Raw genomic sequence first — 25,844 nt, forward strand, 5'->3', positions numbered from 1 at the left:
ATTTTAAGAAATGACAATTAATCGTTGAGCTTATTTTTCCTATTATCTCGATAATACGTATGTTTGCTCTGCCTACGCTTATGGTCGATATATTTGTTTGTCGTAATTCATCTACATTTTCAGAAATCACAAAGATCTTTCTTTTTTTCTGTTTTTTTTTGTTTAATCGATAATTTTAAGAAATGACAATTAATCGTTGAGCTTATTTTTCCTATTATCTCGATATTACGTATGTTTGCTCTGCTTACGCTTATAGTCGATATATTTGTTTGTCGTAATTCATCTACATTTTCAGAAATCACAAAGATCTTTCTTTTTTTCTTTTTTTTTTGTTTGATCGATAATTTTAATAAATAACAATTAATCGTTGAACTTATTTTTCCCATTATCTCGATAATACGTATGTTTGCTCTGTCAGAAATCACAAAGATCTTTCTTTTTTTTCTTTCTTTTGTTTAATCGATAATTTTAATAAATGACAATTAATCGTTGAACTTATTTTTCCCATTATCTCGATAATACGTATGCTTGCTCTGTCAGAAATCACAAAGATCTTTCTTTTTTTTTCCTTTTTTTGTTTAATCGATCATTTTAATAAATGACAATTAATCGTTGAACTTATTTTTTCTATTATCTCGATAATACGTATGTTTGCTCTGTCAGAAATCACAAAGATCTTTCTTTTTTTTCCTTTTTTTGTTTAATCGATAATTTTAATAAATAACAATTAATCGTTGAACTTATTTTTCCCATTATCTCGATAATACGTATGTTTGCTCTGTCAAAAATCACAAAGATCTTTCTTTTTTTTTCCTTTTTTTGTTTAATCGATCATTTTAATAAATGACAATTAATCGTTGAGTTTATTTTTCCTATTATCTCGATAATACGTATGTTTGCTCTGCTCACGCTTATGGTCGATATATTTGTTTGTCGTAATTCATCTACATTTTCAGAAATCACAAAGATCTTTCTTTCTTTTTTTTTTTTTATTTGATCGATCATTTTCTAATTTTATATTTATTTTTAGAAGACTCGTTTACTTTTGCAAGGGGAACGATAGACGTTCGATCGGTACAACGGCAAATTAAGGAGATTTCTTCGCGAATTACGGCGATCTCTTTCAATCTGGACCTGTTAACAAATCCGAGGGCGGTAAGACATCAACGGTGAAATCAGTGAAGTCGTCGTTTAACGAACGACGTTTAACGTGCCACGTTGTGGAGGCGTGGACGCTTAATAGAATACACGACGAGCCTGGGCAACGGCAATCACGCTGCTACAAAGTAATCCGTCGATTCGAGCAAAAGTCTCTTTCACTTTCATGCGAAACGTTATTTTTAGACGGTGCGCGTGGTTTTATATTTTCACGCGCATAATTAAATAACTGGAGCCCAAATAGCGATCTTCTTCGTCCACCGAATATCGCGATAAATTAAACTTCTTAACTTAAACAACGTTTCGTTCATTTTTACGTATCGTACGCGTTCCCTAAACCTCTGCGAGAATCTCAGACTTCGGAAAAACCTTTCCACCTTTGTATACCACGATACGCGACGTTACGTAACATCAAACACCGTGTTACACTTCCATTTTTCGGACATCCTCTACGTTTCCTGTGTTTCTTCTTCTTCTTCTTCTTCTTCTTCGAAAACGAAAAAGAAGAAAGAAGAGAAGCAAAAGAGAAAGACGATCGAAAGTCGTTAAAGATTCGCTGTTCCAGACAAACGTCGGAAACGCGAACTTTCTACAAAACGTTTTAAATTTCCGTTTAAAGCGTTTTAAAATTCCACGTAAATGCCGTCGTATTGTACGATGACTTCCGGTGCACGCGACATTACAAATCACGCGATCGTTGTCCGTAAGAAAGCTGCTGGATGTAGGTGTACACCGCGATTACGCTTCCCGAATGATTTATAGAAACGTGGCGCATATCGACTCATCCTCGATGCTTACTCTTAAAGCACCTACGCTTTCGTTCGAAGCACGCGTTCCGTCCGCATGAAAACACCACGGTCCCTACATCCTTTTTAAAAATAATTACATTTGCTTAGCAGCCAGGCTGCCGTACGATCGAGCCGCACAAAGGGGGAGAAAGCAGCTGGGTACGAGCGTGCACAACGGAAGAGCATCTACCGCGCCCCTAATAAATCGGAAGTGGAATCACCGTTCTCCTCTTTTTTTCTTTCGTCTGCCTCCTCCTTCGCAAGAAGGAAACGCCATTTACCCGTTCGCTCGATCGTTCACCGGGTAAATATAATTAATTAAAACGGAAGCTTTTCGTCCAGACGATTCGACGAAGGGGATGATTTAAATCGTCTGTAAACCGAAGCTTCGCGATTGGGTCTCCACCGTTACGTTTTATCGCGTTACGCCAATTCTTCGAGATCTTTCGTCGATCGATGGTTGCACACAGCCGCTGTTTCGTACGATTTTCCAATCGATTCTTTCGTCTCTACGTTGCGTAACACGCGCGTCCGTCTGTTTGTTATCTTAGAAATCGAGAGTCGTTGAATCTTCACGCGATTTTCCCCGATACGTTCGTAATTGACGATTTGTCGTCAGGTTTCCGGCTAACTTTCCTATTTTACGCGGTTGAACAGAGGAAGTCGAGAAGAATTCGTACGAGAAACTGTGACACATAGATTATCAGTGAATCTGTGTACGAGAGATACGTAGCTGTTCGATAGACGTACAAATAAATGTACAAGGTAACTCGTAGTGAGCATTTTTATACAGGGTGGTTGGTAACTGGTGGTACAAGCGGAAAGGGGGTGATTGTACGCGAAAAAAGAAGTCGAAAATATAGAATAACAATTTTTCGTTCGAGGCTTTGTTTTCGAGAAAATCGACTTTGAATTGCCTCGATGGAAAAATGAAAAAAAAAAAAAAATTGTATTCTATATTTTCGACTTCTTTTCTCGCGTAGAATCACCCCCTTTCCGTTAGTGCCACCAGTTACCAACCACCCTGTATATTTGTGAAAACGGCCAATAACCATGATATATTTTGTATAAATAAAACGAACGAGAAAGCTTCTAGCTTATCTACTCGTCGTTTGTAGTTTAGAATTAATCGAGATTTAATAGCAGCCATAAACGATCGTTATCGACTATATTAAACGTCGTTCTCGGTTAAAAAAAAAAAAATTCATATAACGCAAAATCGCGGACACCGCTGATATCGTACGCTTTGCGATAAACGTCTGACAACTTTTTAACGCGTTTTTATATCGATTTCGCGTTTTATCGGTACGATGGCGCGATAGTTTGCTCGTTGAACGAACGTAACGCGTTCCTCGCAAAGAAGAAGAGAATGTCATCCGTGATTTCGTAAGCAATCGAATATTTTCGTGAGTCATCGCACACGCACGGAGAAACAACGAATCGTTCCAGAAATTAGAGAGTGGCGCTTTCGCGTTAAACGGGGAAATTTCTCGGAACGCGAGGTCCGCGGAAAACTATGATTCGAATCGATGAGATCGTTTGACGCGCTATCGTCGCTGAAGCGTCGACGGTTTGCCACTCACCGGCAGCGTTTCATATTGCCCCAGATTAAGCTTACGGTTACACCCCCGGCTCTAATAAAAACCGAGCGTTTGACGATTTATCGTCAAGGGACCGCTCGTTGTTCGGCCCCCTTTCTATAAAAACGTCGACCTAAATCGCTTTAACTTTACTCCGTACGCGATATCGCGCGTACGCGCTAAACTCTAACAAATTCGAAGAATCGATACGCAGAGACGAGCACGCGAAAATCTTAATCAACGCCAATAGACGTTCGTGCGTGTGATTTATCGTACGCTCGCGTAGCTCACAAATTAACGTAATCTCGTTGGTTCCTGGTACCCGGATGCGGGTTTCACGGAAACTCGTCGTCTACGTTGATCGCCAGCCACCGTAAAGAATATCGTTGATCTTCACAATGCGAGTGATTGCCGCGGCGAGAAAACCAGCATCGCAACCAGCGATAGTCGCTCGTGAACGACCACGATTTTGACGGTTGACGCGCCTCGACGGATATCTCGAGTCAACGTAATCGTGTACCTGTTTTCAGGTACTTTTCAGAACAGAAAAAATAAAAAAAAAAAAATACATAAAGAAGCTTCGCTCCCCAGCGGCTTAAACCCAAAAATTGTATCATACAACGAAAAATGTAAAGCGCCGACACATAATACAGCATGGCTACGTCGTATCGCCGCGTATCGGTAGCTTTGCCTGACATACCACTGCAAAAATTCACCGTTTATTGTGAATATGTAGCTAAAACTGTATTCTTCGACTCGATAAACTTTAAATCTCCCCTGTTAATAACGTTAGCTTTGTAAAACGTTGCGCACCGATACTTGGGCGAACGAGGAATAGGCGCTGGTTTCGAGCAACTTTGTCATTCCTCCGACGATCTAGCAACGTGATTCTATATAAATAGCACAGTAGTGGTAGTTGCCCGCGTGTGTAAGTACAATTTCGATAGCCGACGCGAACAAATATTTTGAATTAGGGCGATCGTACGGCCGTTAACGTTTATCAAATTTTGCTACAAACTTTGGCGAGCCAAGAACGGGCTTCGGTTTTACGAACTTTGCGTTTACGAGGCCGAATGTAAGAAAGATACGACTGCTCGTCGGTTTGAGAAAATATCGTAAAACCAAGTCCGTTTCCTGTGAGCTGTGAAGCTGAAATTAAATAAAAAGAATAACATATATATATATATGTACTTTCGCCAGCCACTGTGCGTACTTGTTCGAACGAGAAACGAAATTGTCGTTGGACAATTAGCACAAAACGCGTGATAAACGTTTCCTAAAAGCATCTTCGAGCTTCGCTGGTTCGCTCGCGGTCGTATACATGTCAACAAGCAGCTTGCATTTACACTCGTCGTCGTTCGAGTCGCCTAAGTCCGTTCCCCCTCTGTTGACTCGCTTTGGGCCCGTATCTAGCGCGGTAAGCAGTCCATCGGCGGTGACGGTGACGAACAGGCCGATCGCACGTCGCTCCACGCCACCGTCTTTCTTCCGTCGTGACGATCGGTTTCCGTTCGTGTATCGCAGTCCGTGCAGACAGTGTCGTACGTTGTCGAAAGCCGCGAATTTTTATTTTTATCATTTTTCTCCGATTAATTCCATACATCGTCGACTAGTCGATCGTGGAAAGATTGAAAAAAAAAAAAAAGAAAAACGTATAGGAAAACGGAAAAGAAACAGTGTGTTCGATCTTGAACTGTCTCGAGCTATTCAGTAAGAGGCAAACTTGCTTGTCAAAAATACCAGCAAATTAAACGTCACATACAGTCGGAAATACGATATTTTATCAAATGCATGGTATCGTCGTTCGGTGAATTTTACGTTCAGTTTCATAGACATTGTTTCGCATTACGTGGACTGGCAACTTGCTAATCTGTCGAGGACAGTCGAAGGTTTTCCTCGTTCTACGGATGTCCTGTCGGTTACTGTGACGGATGACTCGTGAAAGGAACTAATGCGGTGAGTCAGAGACGGAATTTCGTACGCGGTTCCCACGAGCTTTATCCGATCGTTGCGTATTGCTGTTAAGAAAAATGCGAAAGTACGAAAGTCGAGTGGAATTTTCAAGTGACGTTGAAGTGCGTCGAGTGGACGCGAGAAGACGATAGTTAGCGATGTTCTTGCCGATACAGAATGGCAATTGGTCCCGGAGACGACATGTGCGTCATTTTGAGGACCAATGCCAAGATCGAGGCAAAAAACCTGCCTATGGACCTCGTACGACGACGAATGGTTTTGAAACGAAAAAAGGACGATACAATGCGCGACACGCACGACGTTCGTGTATTTCTTTCTTCCTTTTTTTTTTCTTTTTCTCTTTTTCCCGTTGCGTCTTCTTTGTCACTGTCTCCCTAGCGAGACCTCGGCTGCAGACGTGCGGAGCACGTGGTGCGCTGTGGGCGGCTTTCGAATGTGTCACGGCTCCGATCGGTTTTCAACTCCGTTCATAAACGCGCGTAGTAAAGTATAGTCAGTCGCAAAAGTCTACGGCACAGGATTTGCACGTGGAACATAGTTGCAGATAAGAAATCTTTGGCTCTACGAATTTTCTGTTTACCTTTGGAGAACCTCTTTGATAATTTTGAACGTTAGTTTTTAGTAAAACAACGCCAAGATGTCTTGTTTCGTAGATAAGATTTCAAGAAACCCGATCATATTTTTCAACAATTTAAAAATCGATCTTGGAACATTAGAAAAATTTTAGAGCGTAGTAAAGTATAGTCAGTCGCAAAAGTCTACGGCACAGGATTTGCACGTGGAACATAGTTGCAGATAAGAAATCTTTGGCTCTACGAATTTTCTGTTTACCTTTGGAGAACCTCTTTGATAATTTTGAACGTTAGTTTTTAGTAAAACAACGCCAAGATGTCTTGTTTCGTAGATAAGATTTCAAGAAACCCGATCATATTTTTCAACAATTTAAAAATCGATCTTGAAACATTAGGAAAATTGTAGCGCGTAGTAAAGTATAGTCAGTCGCAAAAGTCTACGGCACAGGATTTGCACGTGGAACATAGTTGCAGATAAGAAATATTTGACTCTACGAATTTTCTGTTTACCTTTGGAGAACCTTTTTGATAATTTTGAACGTTAGTTTTCAGTAAATCCACGCCAAGTTGCTTTGTTTCGTAAATAAGATTTCAAGAAACTCGATCATATTTTTCAACAATTTAAAAATCGATCTTGGAACATTAGGAAAATTTTAGAGTGTAGTAAAGTATAGTCAGTCGCAAAAGTCTACGGCACAGGATTTGCACGTGGAACATAGTTGCAGATAAGAAATCTTTGGCTCTACGAATTTTCTGTTTACCTTTGGGGAACCTTTTTGATAATTTTGAACGTTAGTTTTTAGTAAAACAACGCCAAGATGTCTTGTTTCGTAGATAAGATTTCGAGAAACCCGATCATATTTTTCAACAATTTAAAAATCGATCTTGGAACATTAGGAAAATTTTAGAGCGTAGTAAAGTATAGTCAGTCGCAAAAGTCTACGGCACAGGATTTGCACGTGGAACGTAGTTGCAGATAAGAAATCTTTGACTCTGCGAATTTTCTGTTTACCTTTGGGGAACCTTTTTGATAATTTTGAACGTTAGTTTTTAGTAAAACAACGCAAAGATGTCTTGTTTCGTAGATAAGATTTCGAGAAACCCGATCATATTTTTCAACAATTTAAAAATGGATCTTGGAATATTAGAAAAATTGTAGCGCGTAACGTTGACACAAGTTGAACGTTACTTCCGCGATACGATATATTAGTTGACATTATCCGGATGAAAAATATGCAAGATCAACCCTGCTGTTTTCTATATTTCTGTGCGATCCGAAATGGACGTTATATTTTCATAGACGTTATCAAAATACACGCAGTTTGTAAATTGGAAATATTTGCTTTCATCGTTCGATCTCTCGGTTTCTGTTCCTTTCGCGTATTCCGCCTTTTTCACGAATTAATTAGCAAAAAGAAGAGAAAATATCCGATGCGATACGAGCATGAAGAATATATTAGGTTGTCCGAAAAGTTTCTTCCGTTCCATAAGGTGATAATAGATAGACAACAATTTCTGTTTTATATTATTTCATTGAATGATCCATTTCCTTCTATTTCTATTATTACGTTCGATAATTCAATAAATCGGTGCATAATTCAATAAACTAATATAAAAGAAAAAACACTGTGCGTCTATTATTTTCTTATAAAACGAAAGAAACTTTAAGAAAACAAACTAATACGATAAATGAAGAATATAAAAATAAACAAGCAAAACAGCAGACAGATTTTTCCCAAAATTGAAACATTCTCCGATCGAGTATAATCTCGTAAAAATAGTCTAGCCACCATCGTTACATTTTTCTTCGCTTTGCCGTTTCATTAACAAATCGTTATGATTCATCTCGCTGTACGTAGTTCGTCGTTTAATAAAACGCAACGACATCATCGACTCATCCCCGACTTTTTCGAGTTTCTTCAACGTCCATCCATTTGCATAAGTCTGTTTTGCTCTTTTAAATCCATTAAATATTTATAGCGGCTGGAAGACGTATCGAGCCGGGCCGAACGCGTTTGCATCGTTCGTTTAGAAAGCATTGGCCGTTTGTAGCGCGTAATTATCGACGTGGATGCGAAAACTCGTAGTCTGCTTAACAACGCGATAGCGATTAATTAAAGGCAATCTAGAATTCTCGGAAACTAACGTGAATCCTCAATTGCGGCAGTCCGTCTGTCCCATTTTCCAACCCGCGCCTCGTTCTCCCGATCTCGATACATTAACCCTTTGCTCTTGTGCGTCATCGTCATCGGGCTTTGGCTGCTTCGTAGCGCGCCAACGAAATTTCACCGTAAGAAGAAAAACGAGTCACGGTGAAACCTTCCAAATCGTTCGTCGAAACGTTTCACGTTTGTAACAGAGGCAAGTGAAATACACGATCGTTCAAATTCTACATATTGTACATCGACGAGGCGCGTTTACCTGCGTAACGTGAATGGAAGTGATGGACTGCTGCGTTCTGGACGACAGCCAACGCTTTAGCTCCTCTTGCCACTATCGACGTGTCACGAAGTATTGGGTTGGCAACTAAGTGATTGCTAAGTCATTAGGCTAAGTGACCTAAGTCATTAGGTGGTAATGACAAAATCTGTAATTACTTGGTTGCCAACACGATATAAACCGTGTCGCGGTAAAATCGTGCAACTGCGATTAACAGGCCCAGGAGCGTCGCTCCTTTGACTTCTTCGGGCCCCTTTCTGTGACGATCGTCGCCTCCGCGTACAGTGGCTGCAGGAAGTTTTCCAACGCTTTTCTGACCACACCACGGAACATTATTTCTATTCTTTTTTATTTTTAATTTGTACTTTGCGATTTGTCCAGCTGGACGTTTGGTAAATTTGTCTAATTTTGTTACTAAATAATTATTAAATGGCACGTGGATGGCTACGCTCAGCGGGAAAGCGTCTTCCAGTTTGTCTGTTTCATTGGATTGGCAACTAAGTTACCACCTAATGACAAAATCCGCGATCATTTAATTGCTAACAGGATACCCAGAATCGTAGAAGACGGTACATACATTTCGAATATTTTCTATGTTTCTTCGTACGTAGACTCGATGCAATTTTGAAGGTTCCTAAAAACGTATAAAAATCCGCAGTCTTCTCCACGATATTTTCCAAACTTTCCTCTCGTTTCTTTCTACAAAGATAGCTTCTCTACGGTATACGCGACTATCTTCGTGAATTTAGAAGAAAATATAGAAATCGAAGAGAACGGAACACGAAAGAATGTTAGAAATTTTTAAAAAGTTTTTCGAAAGAAGAAGAAAAATGTTAAAAAGTGTGTTCCAAGAGATAGAGGTTCAAAGTCAAGGAACGGTAAACGCGATCGTGGCGAAGGAAACCAGAGAACGAAACAATGGCTGCGCGTTATTGTGACACTGATCGTATTCTTAGCGTTAATGCTGTTAAAGCACTAGTACAGTATGCAGATTGAAATTTACAGTCGCTCGTATTTCGACAGCAACATGTGAACGCTGTGCACACGTGCACTCGAGTTCAGGGAAAGCTCACCCACGCGAATAAAACCGGGTAAACATTGTTCCTAAAACAGTAAGTCGAAATTAAATTATTTATATCCGTCCGTAGTCTTCGTACGGTTTATCGTCATCGCTATAGTTCATTAGACGTTGCTATGGTTTGATACCTGTTTCTTAACCCCAAAGCTGACCATTAGATTCTCGTTTTTCCATTAAATTACGAACATTTCGCAAGCTCGTTCAGCACCCGGACGAGCCAAGTTATCCGCAACTTTAAAATTCAACCTAAAATTTGAAACGAATTTAAAAATGATACATCGAAATTGGAAAATATTTATCGACGATATTACGCAACGCGAACGTCGAAGTATTTGCGTACAGTCGATCGTTCGCCATGTTCTTGTGTATTCTTCGCTTTGTTCGATCCATCGAAATCTCGTTGTAATAAGAGCAGCCTAGTTCAAAGCTAATAGCGTTCTAACGAACGTGAGATGCGTTCTCGTGTTGAAGCATTAGTGGCATTCGAAAAATGGTTCCAAAAAAAAATTCCATGCAATCCCTGTCGAACAAACTATACGAATTACCGAAAATTATGGTACGAAACCCATAGATGTTCAAGGAATCTGACAATTGTTGTCAACGTGTGCTCGAATAAATTGAAATTTTGGGTCAGAAAAGTGATCGTTCCAACAGTTTTGGAAGTTTCTACCGCGTTATAGTAGTGAGACCATCGTCAAAACGCTAATTGTAGGTTAAAATCGCTGCGAAAATACTCGTGCAACTTCTATGAATTGATTGCAAACTTACTACGATAATCGCGACAGTCTCGTTACGACAACGTTGACGAAATGTAATTCCAACCTAACCCCAAACTGGAAGATGCTTTGCCGCTGAGTGTAGCCATCCACGTGTCATTTAATAATTATTTAGTAATAAAATTAGACAGATTTACCAAACGTAAAAATAAAAAATAAAAAAGAATAGAAATAATGTTCCGTGGTGTGGTTGGGAAAGCATTGGAAAACTTCCTGGAGCTACTGTACGCGGAGGTGACGGTCGTTACAGAAAGGGGTCCGAAGAAGTCAAAGGAGCGACGCTCGCCTGTATGCGGCCAAAGGGCCTGTTAATCACAGTTGCACGATTTTACCGCGGCACGGTTTATATTGTGTTGGCAACCAAGTGATTACAGATTTTGTCATTACCATCTAATGTCACTCACTCGGTTGCCAACCCAATAGAACGTGTCGTTCAACTGCACCCTGTATATCCTGAAAAATGAATTTCATGAATTTCACGAATAATATAGATACAACGTTTATACTAGGTGTTTACGAGTATTCAAATAGCCAGCCTGTGTGTATCTAACGATAAGTGGTATCTTATTCACACCTACACTTTAGTCATTGCAAATCCAATGTGACCGTCGTTGTTGCCCATGAATGGAGGCAGTCATCGTCCTAGGTAAAAGTACATTGTCGATAAACAAGATAATCAGTCGATTTGCATGAGCGCAGTATGCGTGCCGATGGTCCGCGACTCGTCGGCCTCTTGACACCTCTAGATACTTTCACCGTGACTCAACTTGACTCATTCATTGCCATTCGCCGCGTGATTAACTCGGAAATCATTCGGTGACGTCAGTCGATCGCCAGTCGGATTCTATGGAAGACGAGGGACGTGTCGTCTTCTATGCGGTTTTGTCACGCGTCAAGGTGTACCACGCTGAAACACGAGAAATACCATCGACCGTCCGGTAGCCTGGGAACGCAACGACAACGCCAAGTTTCTCTACGCGCGGAATATCTAGCAGATGAGGCTGAGAAGAAGAGGCGATTTCCCCTTTCGACGTGACGCAACAACGCGTCAGTCAGCTTTACGCGCTCGCTTGTAACTACGAAAGTATTCGAGAAGCGAGACAAATTTTTTCGAAAGATCAACCCCTAGATTGTACAGTCTTGCGAAGAATAAAATTCAACAATGAAATTCATACAACATCTTGAAACGTTGCAAATGAAAGTTGTCGTAGGACTTTTGTAATAAATAACTTTTTCAAAAAGTAAAATTTCGGTCTACTCGTTGACCGAATATATCTTTTATCAAATTTTATACTCTCGAGCTACTTTGAGTGGCGAGTGCGAGTATTGGCACGGGCTTGGATAATTTTTTGCTTTTCTATATCTTCGCACAGAGAGCGACGAGCGGAAAAATTGGCATTTGCGGTTTACCGCTTGCGTATCGCTCCGTACGATCGCGATTCTACACGGATTTCTACATTTCCGACCATCGTCGGTCAAATGTTTGTAAGAACGAATTTTGAAGAGCGTTCGCTCCCGCGAAAAAAGACCCTCGTTTTCCGATCTTCAGCGATCTGACACGCCACTCGAAAAGACACTTTCGAATAAAAAATGTTGCTGCCCGGATACAGTAGACTGTGGGCCGAAATCGATGTATTTAGTCGATCGTAACCAGCACAAAGAGATAACAAAAGGTTCAGTGTGGAGAGAGGAGGTAGGACAACGAGACAACGACATCATCCGTCGGTTCCCATGTCTGCCATCAGTTTTGACGAGTTTTTTGTTACGGGGGACGCCTAGTACCGGGTGTCCGTTAATTTCCCTTAATTAATCTCAATCGAGGTTAATGCACCGCAGCTTGACCCTAGTTTACTAAATCCAACGTAGCTTGAACACATCGTATAGCTTATTTATCGATATCTTTGTCGTTTCCTTCAAAACTATTGTAATTCTGATTCTAATCCCAATTCTAATTCTAATTCTAAATTCCAATTCCAATCCTTCACATCGTATTCTTGCAACGATGAATTCCAGCAAGTAGATCACTCGTCTTTTGACAAGTCTATGACGAAGACTAATCGCGTACACCTGCGTGACATCATCGAGAACTTTACAAAAATTGTAGATTATCGTCGACGATATTTTTCTTCCGAAAAATGTCTTTTTCTTTTTTTTTTTTTTATAGAGCGTTCTTCGTCGGAAAAAATAAATTACAAATATATTGGACGATTGATGGAACACTCATCCAGTTCGAGTTAAGTCATAGAACGAATTTTCGCAGTGAAACGCCACGCAGCACATCGAACATAACAGGATACGATAACAGCGACCTTACAGTGAATATAAATTATTATAAGTCGAACTACAGACCGCAAATGACAAACGAGGATAAATAGATAAGAAAGAATATATACCGAGAAAACGTGTACTGACAATGTGTTAAAGATAAATATCGTATTGTAGAAATTCCTCGTCAATATGAATAATTCATAATTTCGATGCAATTTGGATGTAGCGTTCTTCCTTTAACGTTAATGATCGTTCGCAGAGGGAAGAATTAATTAGGATGACGCTGCTCGCAGTCGTCTTATATCGTCCTTCGTAAATCCTCCAGATGACCTACTTCCGTCGGATAAAGACAATCTTCCAGTCTGCCCATAAATAATAACACAGTCCTTCGGTCACGTTTTATCATCGACGTTCCTTCCATTTGTATCATACAGCTACCTAAACGATCGCAGATTATCCGTAACGATTAGCTCTAGGAACACCAGAGTTCCTTTATCCTAACGATCGTCGAAGAATAACTTACCATCGTTGGAAACAAAAAGGAAAAACATTTATCTTTTCTTTGATCGTGCTATTGTCGTTGATTTTCTACGCTTCGATCTTACTCGCTTATTTCGACAAACGAAAATGCTTCTAATGTTTCGGAGAAAATGTTTCCTAGTAAAATTGGAATGAAAAGTACACATGTGCCGGTAATAGTCTTTCGTATTCCATTCAAACGCGAGATGCCGTTCGACACGAGAAAAATACGATCGGGTCGATAATTACCAAAAGAGTGCAGCGAGGTTAGCTAAATCGAGTCGTTTTTTAAATCAGAAAACATCGAAGAATTGAAATGAAATTGATTTGGCCAGCAATTAAATAAAATGAAGAATTGCTAGTCAAAGACGAATCGATTTCAGTTGGAGATTTAATGGTCGCGAATATGAGTACGATACGATTTATTTTTGACAGAACGAAGACTAAAATAGAGGAATTATCATCCAGACGATGAATCGACTAGTATTTACCCAGTTAGCTTAAGAGTACGTAATTAGCGGATGAGTGGAAGCCATACTAAATTCAGAATAATACTCTATATCGTATTATATTACATCATTGTAGCATCATCCACCGATAAGAAATATCAACATTTACATACGCGTAAATTTCGTATCTCTTGGCTTAATCAGTATTCGTTTGCGATTCAGCTTGATCGCATTGATATTCGTCGTTCCACTGTAACTTTCAGATTTCAAATTTATTGTTTAACAAAGTGTAAATATGTATATTTGTTTATTTGATATAATTATTATTCTATTATCTATATTCGTCATGTAGCGTATATTTCGAACTTTCTTGAAAGATTAAACTACGCGCGAGATAAATATTTTTCATAACAAAATCTTGTTGTTCTTACGAGTTTTTTTTCTTTTTTTTTTTTTGTTCTCTACAAGATTTGCAGCGTTTAGGCGATCGATGGCGTGCAAATCACGACGACAGATTTATTTGGAACTTTCACGACGCCTAAAATTATTGATCGATCGAACAATTTTCAACGCTACAGTTGCGTAAGTAATTCCAGATCGAATCAAACTGTTTCATTGAATATGTTTCGATTCGGTTTAGATTGTTTCAAAGCAACGACCTAACTTCCTCTTTACGTCACGCATAATGCATCACTCTGCAAGTTTAGGTCGCGGTTTCCTCTTCGTGGGAATTCACGTCGCCCTGTGTTTATAACGCGTAAATTCACAGGCCTGTAAAATTCAATGAACAAATGTATTCCCTCACAAATGTCTCTTATCTTTTCACTATTGTTATCATTCTCGATACGTTTCGTGACACTTCACAACTTCCGAGTTCCATTGACTAACTTTACGATTTTTCTGAGATACGATTGTACGAGAGGAAACGCAGTCTCGAATATTTATAATTCACGATATAATTATTTATGGATATATCAACTAATTACACATAGACCAGGGCTAATTGTAAATCATTTATAATTAGTCTCGTCTACGTCGAGATCGCGGACCAGCGGAATAAATAAACGTTCCGATCAATAGTTCGAACGTTTTATTTTAACATCGAAAAATCATTTTCCTGCTTTATGAAATTTTGGACATCTCTGAGAAGATGTACACAATTTTTTTGTTTGTTAAGATGTTCCAGATAGACCAAGCTCCAGAAAGTTTCTGTTAGATCGGTTACTCTATGGATATTGTTCACACTCGCTCTACGTGTATTTATTCGTAGTCTTAAGAGTTCCTTGTCTGGGATTTTAGTTTTTTAAATTTAGTTTCAAATTTAGTTCAAAAATATAATTTAAATTATTAGAATAAAAGTCCAGCGTCTTTGCCATTTCGGCATCGAGAGACAAGTCGAACGTAATTGCGTTAAAAATCAGTAGAACGTTAGCGAACTAACGAAAGGAATAATAGATCGAATGAAATATATCTCGAATGTTACATAACTGAAAAATGACCGAAACAAGACCTTGTCGCATGTCGACATTTATTACTCACGACGATCTGATATTAATGTTGCTGAATCGTTCTAATAATATTGTTACCTCGATACTTGTTACAAGCAGCGATATTAAACGCAGAGGAGTATTCGTTTCGCGTTGTTGATCTCGTATCAACCAGTTAGCTATTTCTGACGAGTATATTCGTCACGAAGGAGTGCGAATATTTTGTGTCACGACGAGCCCTGTCGGTAATAAAATTAAAAGATAAAACAGTCATCTCGTTTACAACTCAATTCCATATTCTAGGAACCACGCATACTCCGTGCTTGACGAGTATACTCGTCATCGCCTACTTTTCGCCACGCATTTTAGGTACACGCTTTTCAAAGAGATCGCAACAGCTAACTGACTAATATTAGTCTCCGCTATCGTTTATCACAGAATATTATATCTACGTGGAATTATTTAAAATTAGAAGACTTAGTATTAATTAGAAAACTTAAGAAGTCTTATTTTATTTACCGCTGTTCCTTTCAGGCCTCGGAGGTTGTCAGAATCGAATGAACCGCAGGAAACCAGACGAAATTCCTTTCAAAATGGATAACTTGGCCACATGGTTATTGCGCGCTTCGGAGAATAACACGGAAAGTGCGATAATTGACGGCGAAGTATCGAGGTAATTGCGAATGTTATCGATACTCGTAAAAGTAGAAATCAACATTTCTTGAACATACGAAAAATTGATCGATAAAAGGATCCTAATCAAGAAGAACGCTCTACTTGGAAATAGGGAATTTTTAAATTATATCGTTTTTACGTACAGATTCCCTAAACCGCTGCAGACGTTCGCAGCTGTGGTCGCGATACTGATTATGATCACTGGACTCGCTGGAAATTTATTGACGATCATTGCCCTGTGCAAGTATCCCAAAGTTCGCAACGTAGCTGCAGCCTTCATTATAAGGTATACAAACATACAGAACTAGATTTTGAAAGTCGTAATTAAATCGTAATTAGATCATGATTAAGATACAAATATCGTTTCGCCATTTACGAACAAAGTCAAGATTCGAAAAGGAAATGTCTGATCGAAAAACTCGTTGCCATTTTTTTGCTATAAAATCAACACGTCGAATTTCATTGATTGTTCTAGCCTCTGCGTGGCAGACTTCGTATTCTGCCTTCTTGTACTTCCGTTCGATTCCATCAGATTCATCGATGCAAGTTGGGTAAATATACGGTTTCTCTGCGTTCTCGTGCCTTTCTTGAGGTATGGAAACGTTGGCGTGAGTCTCCTCTCCGTTGCAGCTATTACTATCAACAGGTATGTATTATGTACTTTAGCCGATGGTTCAGCTGAAAGATAAGCCAAACCACGCTACGTTGCGCTAAGCTTACAAATATTTGCCGCGATACATACGGAAGTATTCGTACGTTTACCGTAGAACATTTTTATTAGTAGCCATACTGCGCGTATTATACAAGGCAGCCTGAAATGAAAATTTCATTAGTACAGCGAGGAGACACGGGTGTCACGATTCTAGTGGCAAAATTTCAACTCAAAATATATATATATAGAAGATACAGTGGCACAGGAAAGTTTCTGGTCAAAGAAGTTTCTCGCTTTAAATTTCAGAAGCGATATTTTAAGGACCTTTAAAGAATATTACACGACTGCATATTTTTTTATTTTTTTTATTTAGTTGTTTACATTCACAATTTGTTCGATTTGGACATTTGGTAGAATTTTTTGGCTGTTTGATTATCATATGAGTGGCTAACCCCAGCGGGGTACCATCTTCGTGTTTGTTAGGTTATATCCTTTGTGTCACGACTGCATACAACAGAGTTTTTATGTATCGTACAATCTTCTTTTACATGTCTCACTCGCATTTACAATTCTTTTGACCATCGAATATACAGCGAAAAAATGATCTAGTTAGACATTTTTGCACAGTGATTGTATAGATAAAAAATATCGTATAAATTCTACGACATAGTACAACATAGCGTGATCTAGTATAACATGGCAAAGCTTGCAGCCTGATTTTCCGGTGAATCTCCGGCTTTACTTTCACTGGGCAAAGAATTTGTAACGGAGAACCTCTTCGTGAAAAAATTTATCTCGCAAGATCAATTACGATATCATTATAATTAGTAATTACGATATTACGATAATTTTAGATACATCATGATAGCTCACCACGGATTGTACAGCAAAGTTTACAAGAAATATTGGATCGCTTTTATGATCGTATTCTGTTGGTTGTTCTCCTATGGGATGCAGGTGCCCACCCTCTTAGGAATTTGGGGTAAGACATAAAATGCATCGCGGTTCACGCCAACTTGAAAAGCAGCAGAATTTTATTTTCTGTTATTCGCTCTTTTACGTTTCAGGTAGAATCGACTACGATCCGAATTTAGAAACTTGCTCCATCGTAAAGGACAGCAAAGGCTACTCATCGAAAACCTTTCTTTTCGTGGTGGGTTTCGTGATACCCTGCGTAATAATCGTTGGATGTTACACTAAGATATTCTGGGTCGTACACAGGTGAACAACTTATTTGCTTCTGTATTTATAAATTAAGAGAGTATTTTCAAAAATATCCCATACGTTCTCGATGCTTCGATTCGTATCGCAAATGCTCGAGATATATTTCACGAAATATATAGAGATGTACGTTGAAATATCTCTCCTGGTTCGTAGATCCGAAACAAGAATGCGAAAGCACGCGTCTCCGACGATAAAATCGCCGCATACACCCGGCAGGGATACCAGAGAGATCAAACAGAGGCGTAGCGAATGGCGAATCACAAAAATGGTACTAGCCATTTTCCTCAGTTTCGTCGCCTGTTACCTTCCAATTACCATCGTTAAAGTCTCCGACGCCGAAGTTAGATATCCAGGTAATACATCTCATGAATCTACCTATTTACCATCAATACATTAAAGTACCAACGACTGTGCATTAATATAAAACCTTTAGACCAGCGTAGAGCCATTAGTAAAATTGTTCTACCTTTACGATATGAAAAATAATAAAATCAATAGCCGTCGTTCCTTAAACTTGGTCAATTGTATGGTGTCCTCTCACTCTATCGAACACGTGCCTTTATCACGACAATCAAGCAGACTTATTCTTCGATTGCCTGCTACGACGCAAGGAATTTCTCATTCTGTATGGTTTCAACAAATATCTGAATATTTTATTAAAAATCAACGAGCCTATTTAAAGATACTTCTGGCAACGTTTCTCAGCTTGGAAACAATTTGCCCGATGGAGAGGTACTAAGCAAAATTTATTGTTTCGTCAAGTTGTTTCAAAATCGGAACAAACATCGGATATTATATTTCTTGACGCGGTCGCTAGGAAAACGCGTCAGCGAGAGGCGTAAATTCTCGCTACGATTCGGTTAATCGACGCCGCGGAATAGTCGTTCACCTGTTTCGGTTAAGATAACAGAGGTGGTTCAATGAATGTAACACTGTATAGTAAGTTATATATCACCGTTTATTCTAACAACTTGTAAAGAAGACAGTTACGCTGGTGCGTATGTATAAGATGAGTGAGTGACTGATCTACGGGTGTATTCCCGGTCAAAGGATGTTGACTGTACGAAGGATGGAAAATCAGTGATGTTCGGAGACGATGCTGTGGCGGAGGAAAGCTAAGGATGGGTGTGTCTAGCGCACGGGACCATCGGATTTGTTGGTGACGATTTTGGCTAAGAGAGTGAGGAAAATAGGCTTCGTTGTTAATTGGTTAAACGAAGGTTGGTGGACTAGGAAGGGTCTTAGCCGCCCTCGATAGAAAGTAGGAGGTATAGTTAGTAGGAGGAAAGTTGCATCGTACGTTAGAAAAACTAACTTTTCCTTGTCAAGCCGTAGTAGACAATGGTCTTTAGAAATGATTCGGAAAACAGATGTTTGTTCGGTTTGAAGGACCTCGACTAGGAATTCCTGAGATTCATGAAGGGCACTTGAGACTATTGAGGGTACGCAGTAAGTATTCGAAAACATCTGGTGTCGGTGTGTGGCCTGGTCTAGGTAGAGTGTTACGCGACGTAACATTTCTTTTACATTATTTTATTGAATTATACACGATCCATTTTGTCCTATTAAGATAAAGAGCGCAACGTTTGACAGGAAATTAGGTTTCACGTTTGTACAAAGATGCAAAATTGTTGCAAAGGACACCTCTGGAACAACCAAACGCAATATTTTGGGATTAGTCCGAGGGATAAGCTCTATACGTCGTACAAACTGTCTGCAGTTCGTGGATTGTTTCGAGCTTATTACAAGGCGATTTAATTACAACGATCTTGAATTTGTTTTTTCATCTGGCAACAACAACAACAAAGTAAAGCATTGTATGTTACGTGCTGTTTCTTGTCACAGAATTTCACATTTTGGGCTACCTGCTCCTCTACTTTGCCTCTTGCGTGAACCCGATCATTTACGTGATCATGAACAAGCAATACAGACAAGCGTACGCTGGCGTGATAGGATGTTCGCGGATAAGGGCGAGTCTGTCACCCTATGGGAGCAGCGCACCTGGTCATCATCAACAGCAGGACTACGGCCAAGGTAACTTCGAGCACCGTCGCGTGGTAACGCTCACCAAGCTCTGACCGAACGCGAGCTAAGCGACCACACTTCGCTCACTTCGTAAGTCAAGGGCACAAATTCGCTGCTTTCTAAGATCGCAATTGGTCACGCGTGCATGCACACGTCTTTCATTTTTCATCTCGTATTTTCTCATCTTTGTCATCTCATCTTCGTCTCGTATGACCGCTAAATATTAACAGGAGAAAAAATGTCGCTATATACTGATAACTGGTTGTTAACTGATAGATACTGTTAGATACTGTTCTCGCGATCGCGTCTGTTTATTTATGCTGGTCGGGGGAAAGTCGGAAAATTTGAATTCGCCTTCATTCGACGGTTGCACGTAGCGTCGACATTGTTCTGTCCGGAGTTTATTTGTCATTACGTTTCATGCATCAAGGCTGTGTCAATGTCCCGAGGCAAAACAACAACACGAGTCGGTCTCGATTCGCGTCGTCCTTTGACTCCTGCGCCGCTACAAATCCTAATATCATCTTTATATCTTGCGATGACCTGTTATTTTGGAAAATATCAACTAACAGCTTGTATAAGTAGACTTGTATAAGTAACGTACGTAAAACTACGATATAATTTCACAGTAATCGCTAGATGAAGTATGGAAATGTGGAAGATCAACAGCTGTCTCGAATTTACGTAGAAATAAAACGTTTTGCACGCGCCATCTAGCACTAGCCTCTCGTTTGTTTTCTCGCCAATTAATTCCGTAGATTCAGCAAATATCTTAGTAGCTTGTTAACATTTCTGTCCTAAACCTAACCTCTTCGAGTCACAGCAGAGTAGAAACTACAGCGAACTAACGACACTCGCGATTCATTTTCCCTCTGATCTTCATTAACAGCTTTCTGCTTGCCGCTAGACGACACAACATCGTTTGTCGAAGCACGCGTTCGAAAGAGAACCAGCATTACGAATTGATCCGCATTCGTACCATGTTTCTTTTTTCAGATTATTCGAAGGACTTCAGTAAGACGATGGTGTCGACGGTCTCCATTGCTATGAATCCAGTGAGAAACTCGCGTTTCGAGGAATAAGCTTGGTTCTGAGGACAAAATGTCAGTATTCCGAGTGTTTTGTAACAGGAATTTTTATTATCCATTTCGATGGCAGATCGAAGAGCATGGAAACGATAGAGAAGATTCATGGAAACACATACAGTAGGAACTCGATTAACTTGCTGATCAAAAACAACGAGGAAGTATACTCAGTGCGTAACATAAGTCTGAATTTAAAAAACAAAGATAAATATTTCGAGCAGATCTTATAGAGACTAGTCGAATGATCGAATGGTTGCTCGTTTTTATCGAAGAACAAAGCTACGAGTCGAAAGCAAAGTCGAACATTGCACACGTTTGTACGATATTGTAATTGCGATCTTTGTCCATGACTAAAATGAATTTCGCGTCTGAAATGCTATGAAACACTTGTATCTACTACGATTAAGTATATAAGTAAACTATAGAGGAAGAAGAAAGAAAGAAAATGGTCGTTGAGAGAGAAGAGAATGTAAATAGAGATCTGCGAACGGTATACGTAATTATTCAGAGGTCTAAGAGAATAGAGGAAAACTAAAGACGCACAGCAGAGCTGTTGTTAGATTTATTTAGATTAGATAATAGCAAAGCGTGGCCAATGTCGTATAATAAATGATACGTTATTTGTCGACCGACAAATTGCATATTGTAAAACTTGGCAAAGGAATACCAAGTATATTTAATTTTGTAGCACACTGGAACGAGTGTTGAATATTTACCAAAGGTAACACGTGAATATGTTTGTACATAGAAGTTACGTGTTAATTCTTGTTACCACAATGTAAAAATACAATAAGAATGTAATAGCGAATTTTAAAGACATTTCGTAACTCGCGATGTTACGAATTCGCTTCATATTTATTTATAATATTTCCCTTGGTTGATTTACGAACGCAAATAATGTTAAAGAGTTATCAAAGTACAAATCAAATAAATCTATCGATTTAAACGATTCCTCGTTGTTTTTACCCATTGACGTGTGATCTCGTACATAGAAACGCTTAAATAAAACTGTTTGTTTCAGATTTTTATAAAATACGCGATTATTATCTAACAACAGATGTAACGATAAATACGAAGAAATATAAAAAGTTGAGCCGTATAAAATTATCCGCTCGATAGTTATGTTAAACGAAACGAAGATCCTACTGCCTTAAAAATTTATTGTGCATTCTAAAATAAATATTCGTAATTTCTCTCCGCAATTTACGAACGTTCGCATCGTTGTACATAAGATTATTATCCGCCATGTAAACAATGTAAATAAGGCTATTATCCGACATGTAAAAAATGCAAATAAGACTATTATCCGACGTGTAAAAAATTGGTAATCTCTTGAGGATTATTCACTTGTTAGTTATTAGCCGAGATAAAAACTCTGTCGCCCTAGAAATTCATCGTGCGTGTATTTTCAAACAAATATGTTTAATTTCGCTGTAGCATATTAAAACTTTCGGATTGTTAGGCGCATCTGTAACATGTCAACGTCCATTGACGTGCTCCTACAGATTACGATTAATCGTTATAAACATATTAAAGTATACGCATCGCGGATAAATTAAAATCGCATAGATAAACACGCGAACTATAATCGCGCGATTATAATTTGCAACATTCGCTCCTTTGTCGAATGCCAGATTTATCTCGTAATCGCACGGAATCACGAATATCAACGTCGATTCTGGTCTTCAGCACGTTTTCCACGAGATAACGCATCGCCACATCTGAAACACAGATACGAAATTAGGCTAGTAAAATATTGGTATTATCATCAAACGAGAATTTCCTCTTACCAAATTTCCTCTACCTATGCTTTAGCAATTTATATCACGACGAGCAACATGGCAATTGTTAAATAGTAATTGTTAAGCAGTACAATTTATTTTTAGCCTGCTTGCCACGACAGGAATTCCGTTTACAATTGTTCTCCCTATTCGCCTCGCCACTCTCGCTTGAACATCCCACGAACACCCACACACATCCATTCGCTCGCTCGCATCGCCTAATTTTACCATTATTTTACTACCACGTATCTACCGTCTACCATCTGACTCTCAACTATTACACGTGTCCATCATCCGTTGCATCTTCGCAATCATCAATCTTACAAATCATCGATCTTTACCTAACCTACTCGTCTAGATTCTAACCTCTCTTTTCCAATTCCCTCAGTCAGTCTTTTCCTCCCTCGTTCCCTGTCTCTGCCACACTGATTCACCTTTCTAATTGCCTTTATAATTTGCTTCAATCGTACAGCAACGAAGCAACGAGCAATTGCCGATTTATTTAATGATCGCCCGATACGAAACCGCGAAAGCGTTGCGTCTTCGTTTAATTATGAAACCGCGGTTGTTCACGCGGTTTCCTATTTCCGTAAAATACAAAATGAAATAAAGTAAGCGGAGATGGAATTGACCGAGTGTCTATGGAACGAAACAGAGGTTTATTCTCGTCTACCAATTAACGAGCATACTTCGTGTATCAGCAGATGCTTCGGGTATCTTTGAACGTCTCGCGAGATATTGCATTTTCAAATGTTTCACGAATAAATAGAAATTCAGAATTCGTCGCATACTTACCGATATTCGTATTTTCTTTGGCAGACGTTACATACCAGGCACCAATGTTGTTCTCTTTGCAGAACCTGGCAATTTGTTCGATGGGTACCGACGGACAAGAAATATCACATTTGTTCGCCAATAGGACGACTGGTATCTCCGAACCATCTGGGAGCGTGACCTTTTCCCGCAGATCGCACAACCATTTTTTGATCGACTGAAACGTGGCTATCCGCGAAATATCGAACACCAAAGCTGCAGCTACTCTGAAAATTAAACGCAAAATTATCGTAGTATTATCGTAGGATTTTATCGGTCTAAAAATAGCCCGTATAGTCTAATCGGATCAATGTTTAAAAATAAATCATGAAATGCTGCGACAAAATTTAATTCAATTTTTCTCTTCTTTCGATAGAACTAGACGTTGTTATGGTTTATGGTTTTTTAAAATAATTTTATCCGTGTGACTTTATCGCACGGATTTATAGCTATAAACATAGTATGAAAAGAAACTATCGTTGCACTTCCGATGAATAATTTTGTTAGCGAATTACGCGTTGCTTGTAATTTCCAATAATTACAGTAATTACTTACGCGTATTTGTAATAAATTCTGGTCATGTATCCGAACCTTTCGTGGCCAGCGACATCCCTAGAAATAGAAATCAACGATGATAAGAATATGTTTTCCGTATCGAGACAGTAATTATATTTATCTGTAGAATTTCATCTCTCTCGATTACTCGGTCGGAAAGCTCGTTTTTAAATACCGATCTTTCGAAATTCGTTGTATTTCTTTCTCTCGATTTTCTTCCGATTAACAAACGATCAGAAAACTATGGTAAAAGTATTATATCACGACGTTGTATTTTTACAAGTTACTAATTAACGATAAATATACGTAAAATTGGTCTCGACTTGTAGTACAACGTATCTTCTTTGCAAAATTATTAAAAAATATATAGCAATTTATGTTAATAATAATTAATAGAAAACTAATTTTCTTTGTCGGACAAGAAAAGAATTGAATCGTAAAAGGACTAATTCTGATACTCGATGATTTAGCTTCGATTACGAATATATGTTTCTAGTGTGTTTTATGCTATATGGTTTCGACGATTTTACCCAATTAACATCTTCTTTGCAAAATTATTAAAAAATATATAGCAATTTATGTTAGTAATAATTAATAGAAAACTAATTTCCTTTGTCGGACGAGAAAAGAATTGAATCGTAAAAGGACTAATTCTGATAATCGATGATTTGACTTCGATTAATTTAAATTCGAAACGTCGAATATACAGGGTGGTTGGTAACTGGTGGTACAAGCGGAAATTTTTTTTTTTTTAATTTTTCCATCGAGACAACGATCTACAGTGAGATCCGTTATGACGCGATAAAGTGCACGCGTACCGACCGAAAATTCAAAGTCGATTTTCTCGAAAACGAAGCCTCGAACGAAAAATTTGTATTCTATATTTTCGACTTCTTTTTTCGCGTAGAATCACCCCCTTTCCGCTTGTACCACCAGTTATATCAACCACCCTGTATGTTTCTCGTGTGTTTTCATGCTATATGGTTTCGACGATTCCACCGAATTAACATCTTCTTTGCAAAATTATTAAAAAATATATAGCAATTTATATTAGTAATAATTAATAGAAAACTAATTTTCTTTCTCGAACGAGGAAAAGATCGAATCGTGAAAGGACTAATTCTGATACTCGATGATTTAACTTCGATCAACGAATATATGTTTCTCGTGTGTTTTATGCTATATAGTTTCGACGATTTTACCCAATTAACATCTTCTTTGCAAAATTATTAAAAAATATATAGCAATTTATATTAGTAATAATTAATAAAAAACTAATTTTCTTTCTCGAACAAGGAAAAGATCGAATCGTGAAAGGACTAATTCTGATACACGATGATTTAACTTCGATTAATTTAAATTCGAAACGTCGAATATACAGGGTGGTTGGTAACTGGTGGTACAAGCGGAAATATTTTTTTTTTAATTTTTCCATCGAGACAACGATCTACAGTGAGATCCGTTATAACGAGACGCGATGAAGTGCACGCGTACCGACCGAAAATTCAAAGTCGATTTTCTCGAAAACGAAGCCTCGAACGAAAAATTTGTATTCTATATTTTCGACTTCTTTTTTCGCGTAGAATCACCCCCTTTCCGCTTGTACCACCAGTTACCAACCACCCTGTATGTTTCTCGTGTGTTTTCATGCTATATGGTTTCGACGATTTTACCCAATTAACATCTTCTTTGCAAAATTATTAAAAAATATATAGCAATTTATATTAGTAATAATTAATAGAAAACTAATTTTCTTTCTCGAACGAGGAAAAGATCGAATCGTGAAAGGACTAATTCTGATACTCGATGATTTAACTTCGATCAACGAATATATGTTTCTCGTGTGTTTTATGCTATATAGTTTCGACGATTTTACCCAATTAACATCTTCTTTGCAAAATTATTAAAAAATATATAGCAATTTATATTAGTAATAATTAATAGAA

The 25,844-nt window shown here is 38.6% G+C and overlaps 3 protein-coding genes and 1 long non-coding RNA gene across 7 annotated transcripts in view; 1 reads left to right on the forward strand and 3 right to left on the reverse strand.

Moving 5' to 3' along the window:
* The window catches only part of LOC126866644 (G-protein coupled receptor moody), a 24,266-nt gene extending 15,911 nt beyond the window's left edge, over positions 1-8,355 (reverse strand). Inside the window, exon 1 of the mRNA XM_050620492.1 lies at positions 8,219-8,355. The gene's annotated coding sequence lies outside the window, so the exon portion shown is untranslated. The remainder of the gene's footprint in view (positions 1-8,218) is intronic.
* Positions 4,940-21,698, forward strand: LOC126866652 (G-protein coupled receptor moody). Of its 3 annotated transcripts, none has more exons than XM_050620508.1 (9): positions 4,940-5,482; positions 15,623-15,761; positions 15,909-16,049; positions 16,239-16,409; positions 17,270-17,397; positions 17,483-17,636; positions 17,793-17,992; positions 19,485-19,754; positions 20,661-21,698. In XM_050620508.1, exons 2-8 carry the CDS (start codon positions 15,646-15,648, stop codon positions 19,715-19,717), a joined length of 1,143 nt encoding a protein of 380 aa, XP_050476465.1. In that variant the 5' UTR covers positions 4,940-5,482; positions 15,623-15,645; the 3' UTR covers positions 19,718-19,754; positions 20,661-21,698. The 3 variants fall into 3 exon arrangements, with proteins under 3 accessions (XP_050476465.1, XP_050476463.1, XP_050476464.1); XM_050620506.1 differs by having other exon boundaries at positions 19,485-19,673; XM_050620507.1 differs by lacking the exon at positions 4,940-5,482 and adding an exon at positions 13,937-14,183 and having other exon boundaries at positions 19,485-19,673.
* On the reverse strand, positions 8,495-10,803 carry LOC126866662 (uncharacterized). Of its 2 annotated transcripts, none has more exons than XR_007689991.1 (4): positions 9,718-10,803; positions 9,089-9,615; positions 8,670-9,020; positions 8,495-8,565 (listed from the first exon to the last, which is right to left on the reverse strand). It is a non-coding gene; the product is annotated as an uncharacterized LOC126866662 (long non-coding RNA). The 2 variants fall into 2 exon arrangements; XR_007689990.1 differs by having other exon boundaries at positions 8,495-8,598; positions 9,718-10,802.
* The window catches only part of LOC126866658 (ras-related protein Rab-32-like), an 8,683-nt gene continuing 4,120 nt past the window's right edge, over positions 21,282-25,844 (reverse strand). The window contains exons 4-6 of the mRNA XM_050620523.1: positions 23,899-23,955; positions 23,326-23,570; positions 21,282-22,470 (exon numbers count right to left, since the gene is read on the reverse strand). Of these exons, the coding sequence (XP_050476480.1) occupies positions 22,346-22,470; positions 23,326-23,570; positions 23,899-23,955 (427 nt within the window). The 3' untranslated portion in view covers positions 21,282-22,345. The remainder of the gene's footprint in view (positions 22,471-23,325; positions 23,571-23,898; positions 23,956-25,844) is intronic.

Source organism: Bombus huntii, chromosome 6 (assembly GCF_024542735.1).
Source record: "Bombus huntii isolate Logan2020A chromosome 6, iyBomHunt1.1, whole genome shotgun sequence".
NCBI lineage: Eukaryota > Metazoa > Arthropoda > Insecta > Hymenoptera > Apidae > Bombus > Bombus huntii.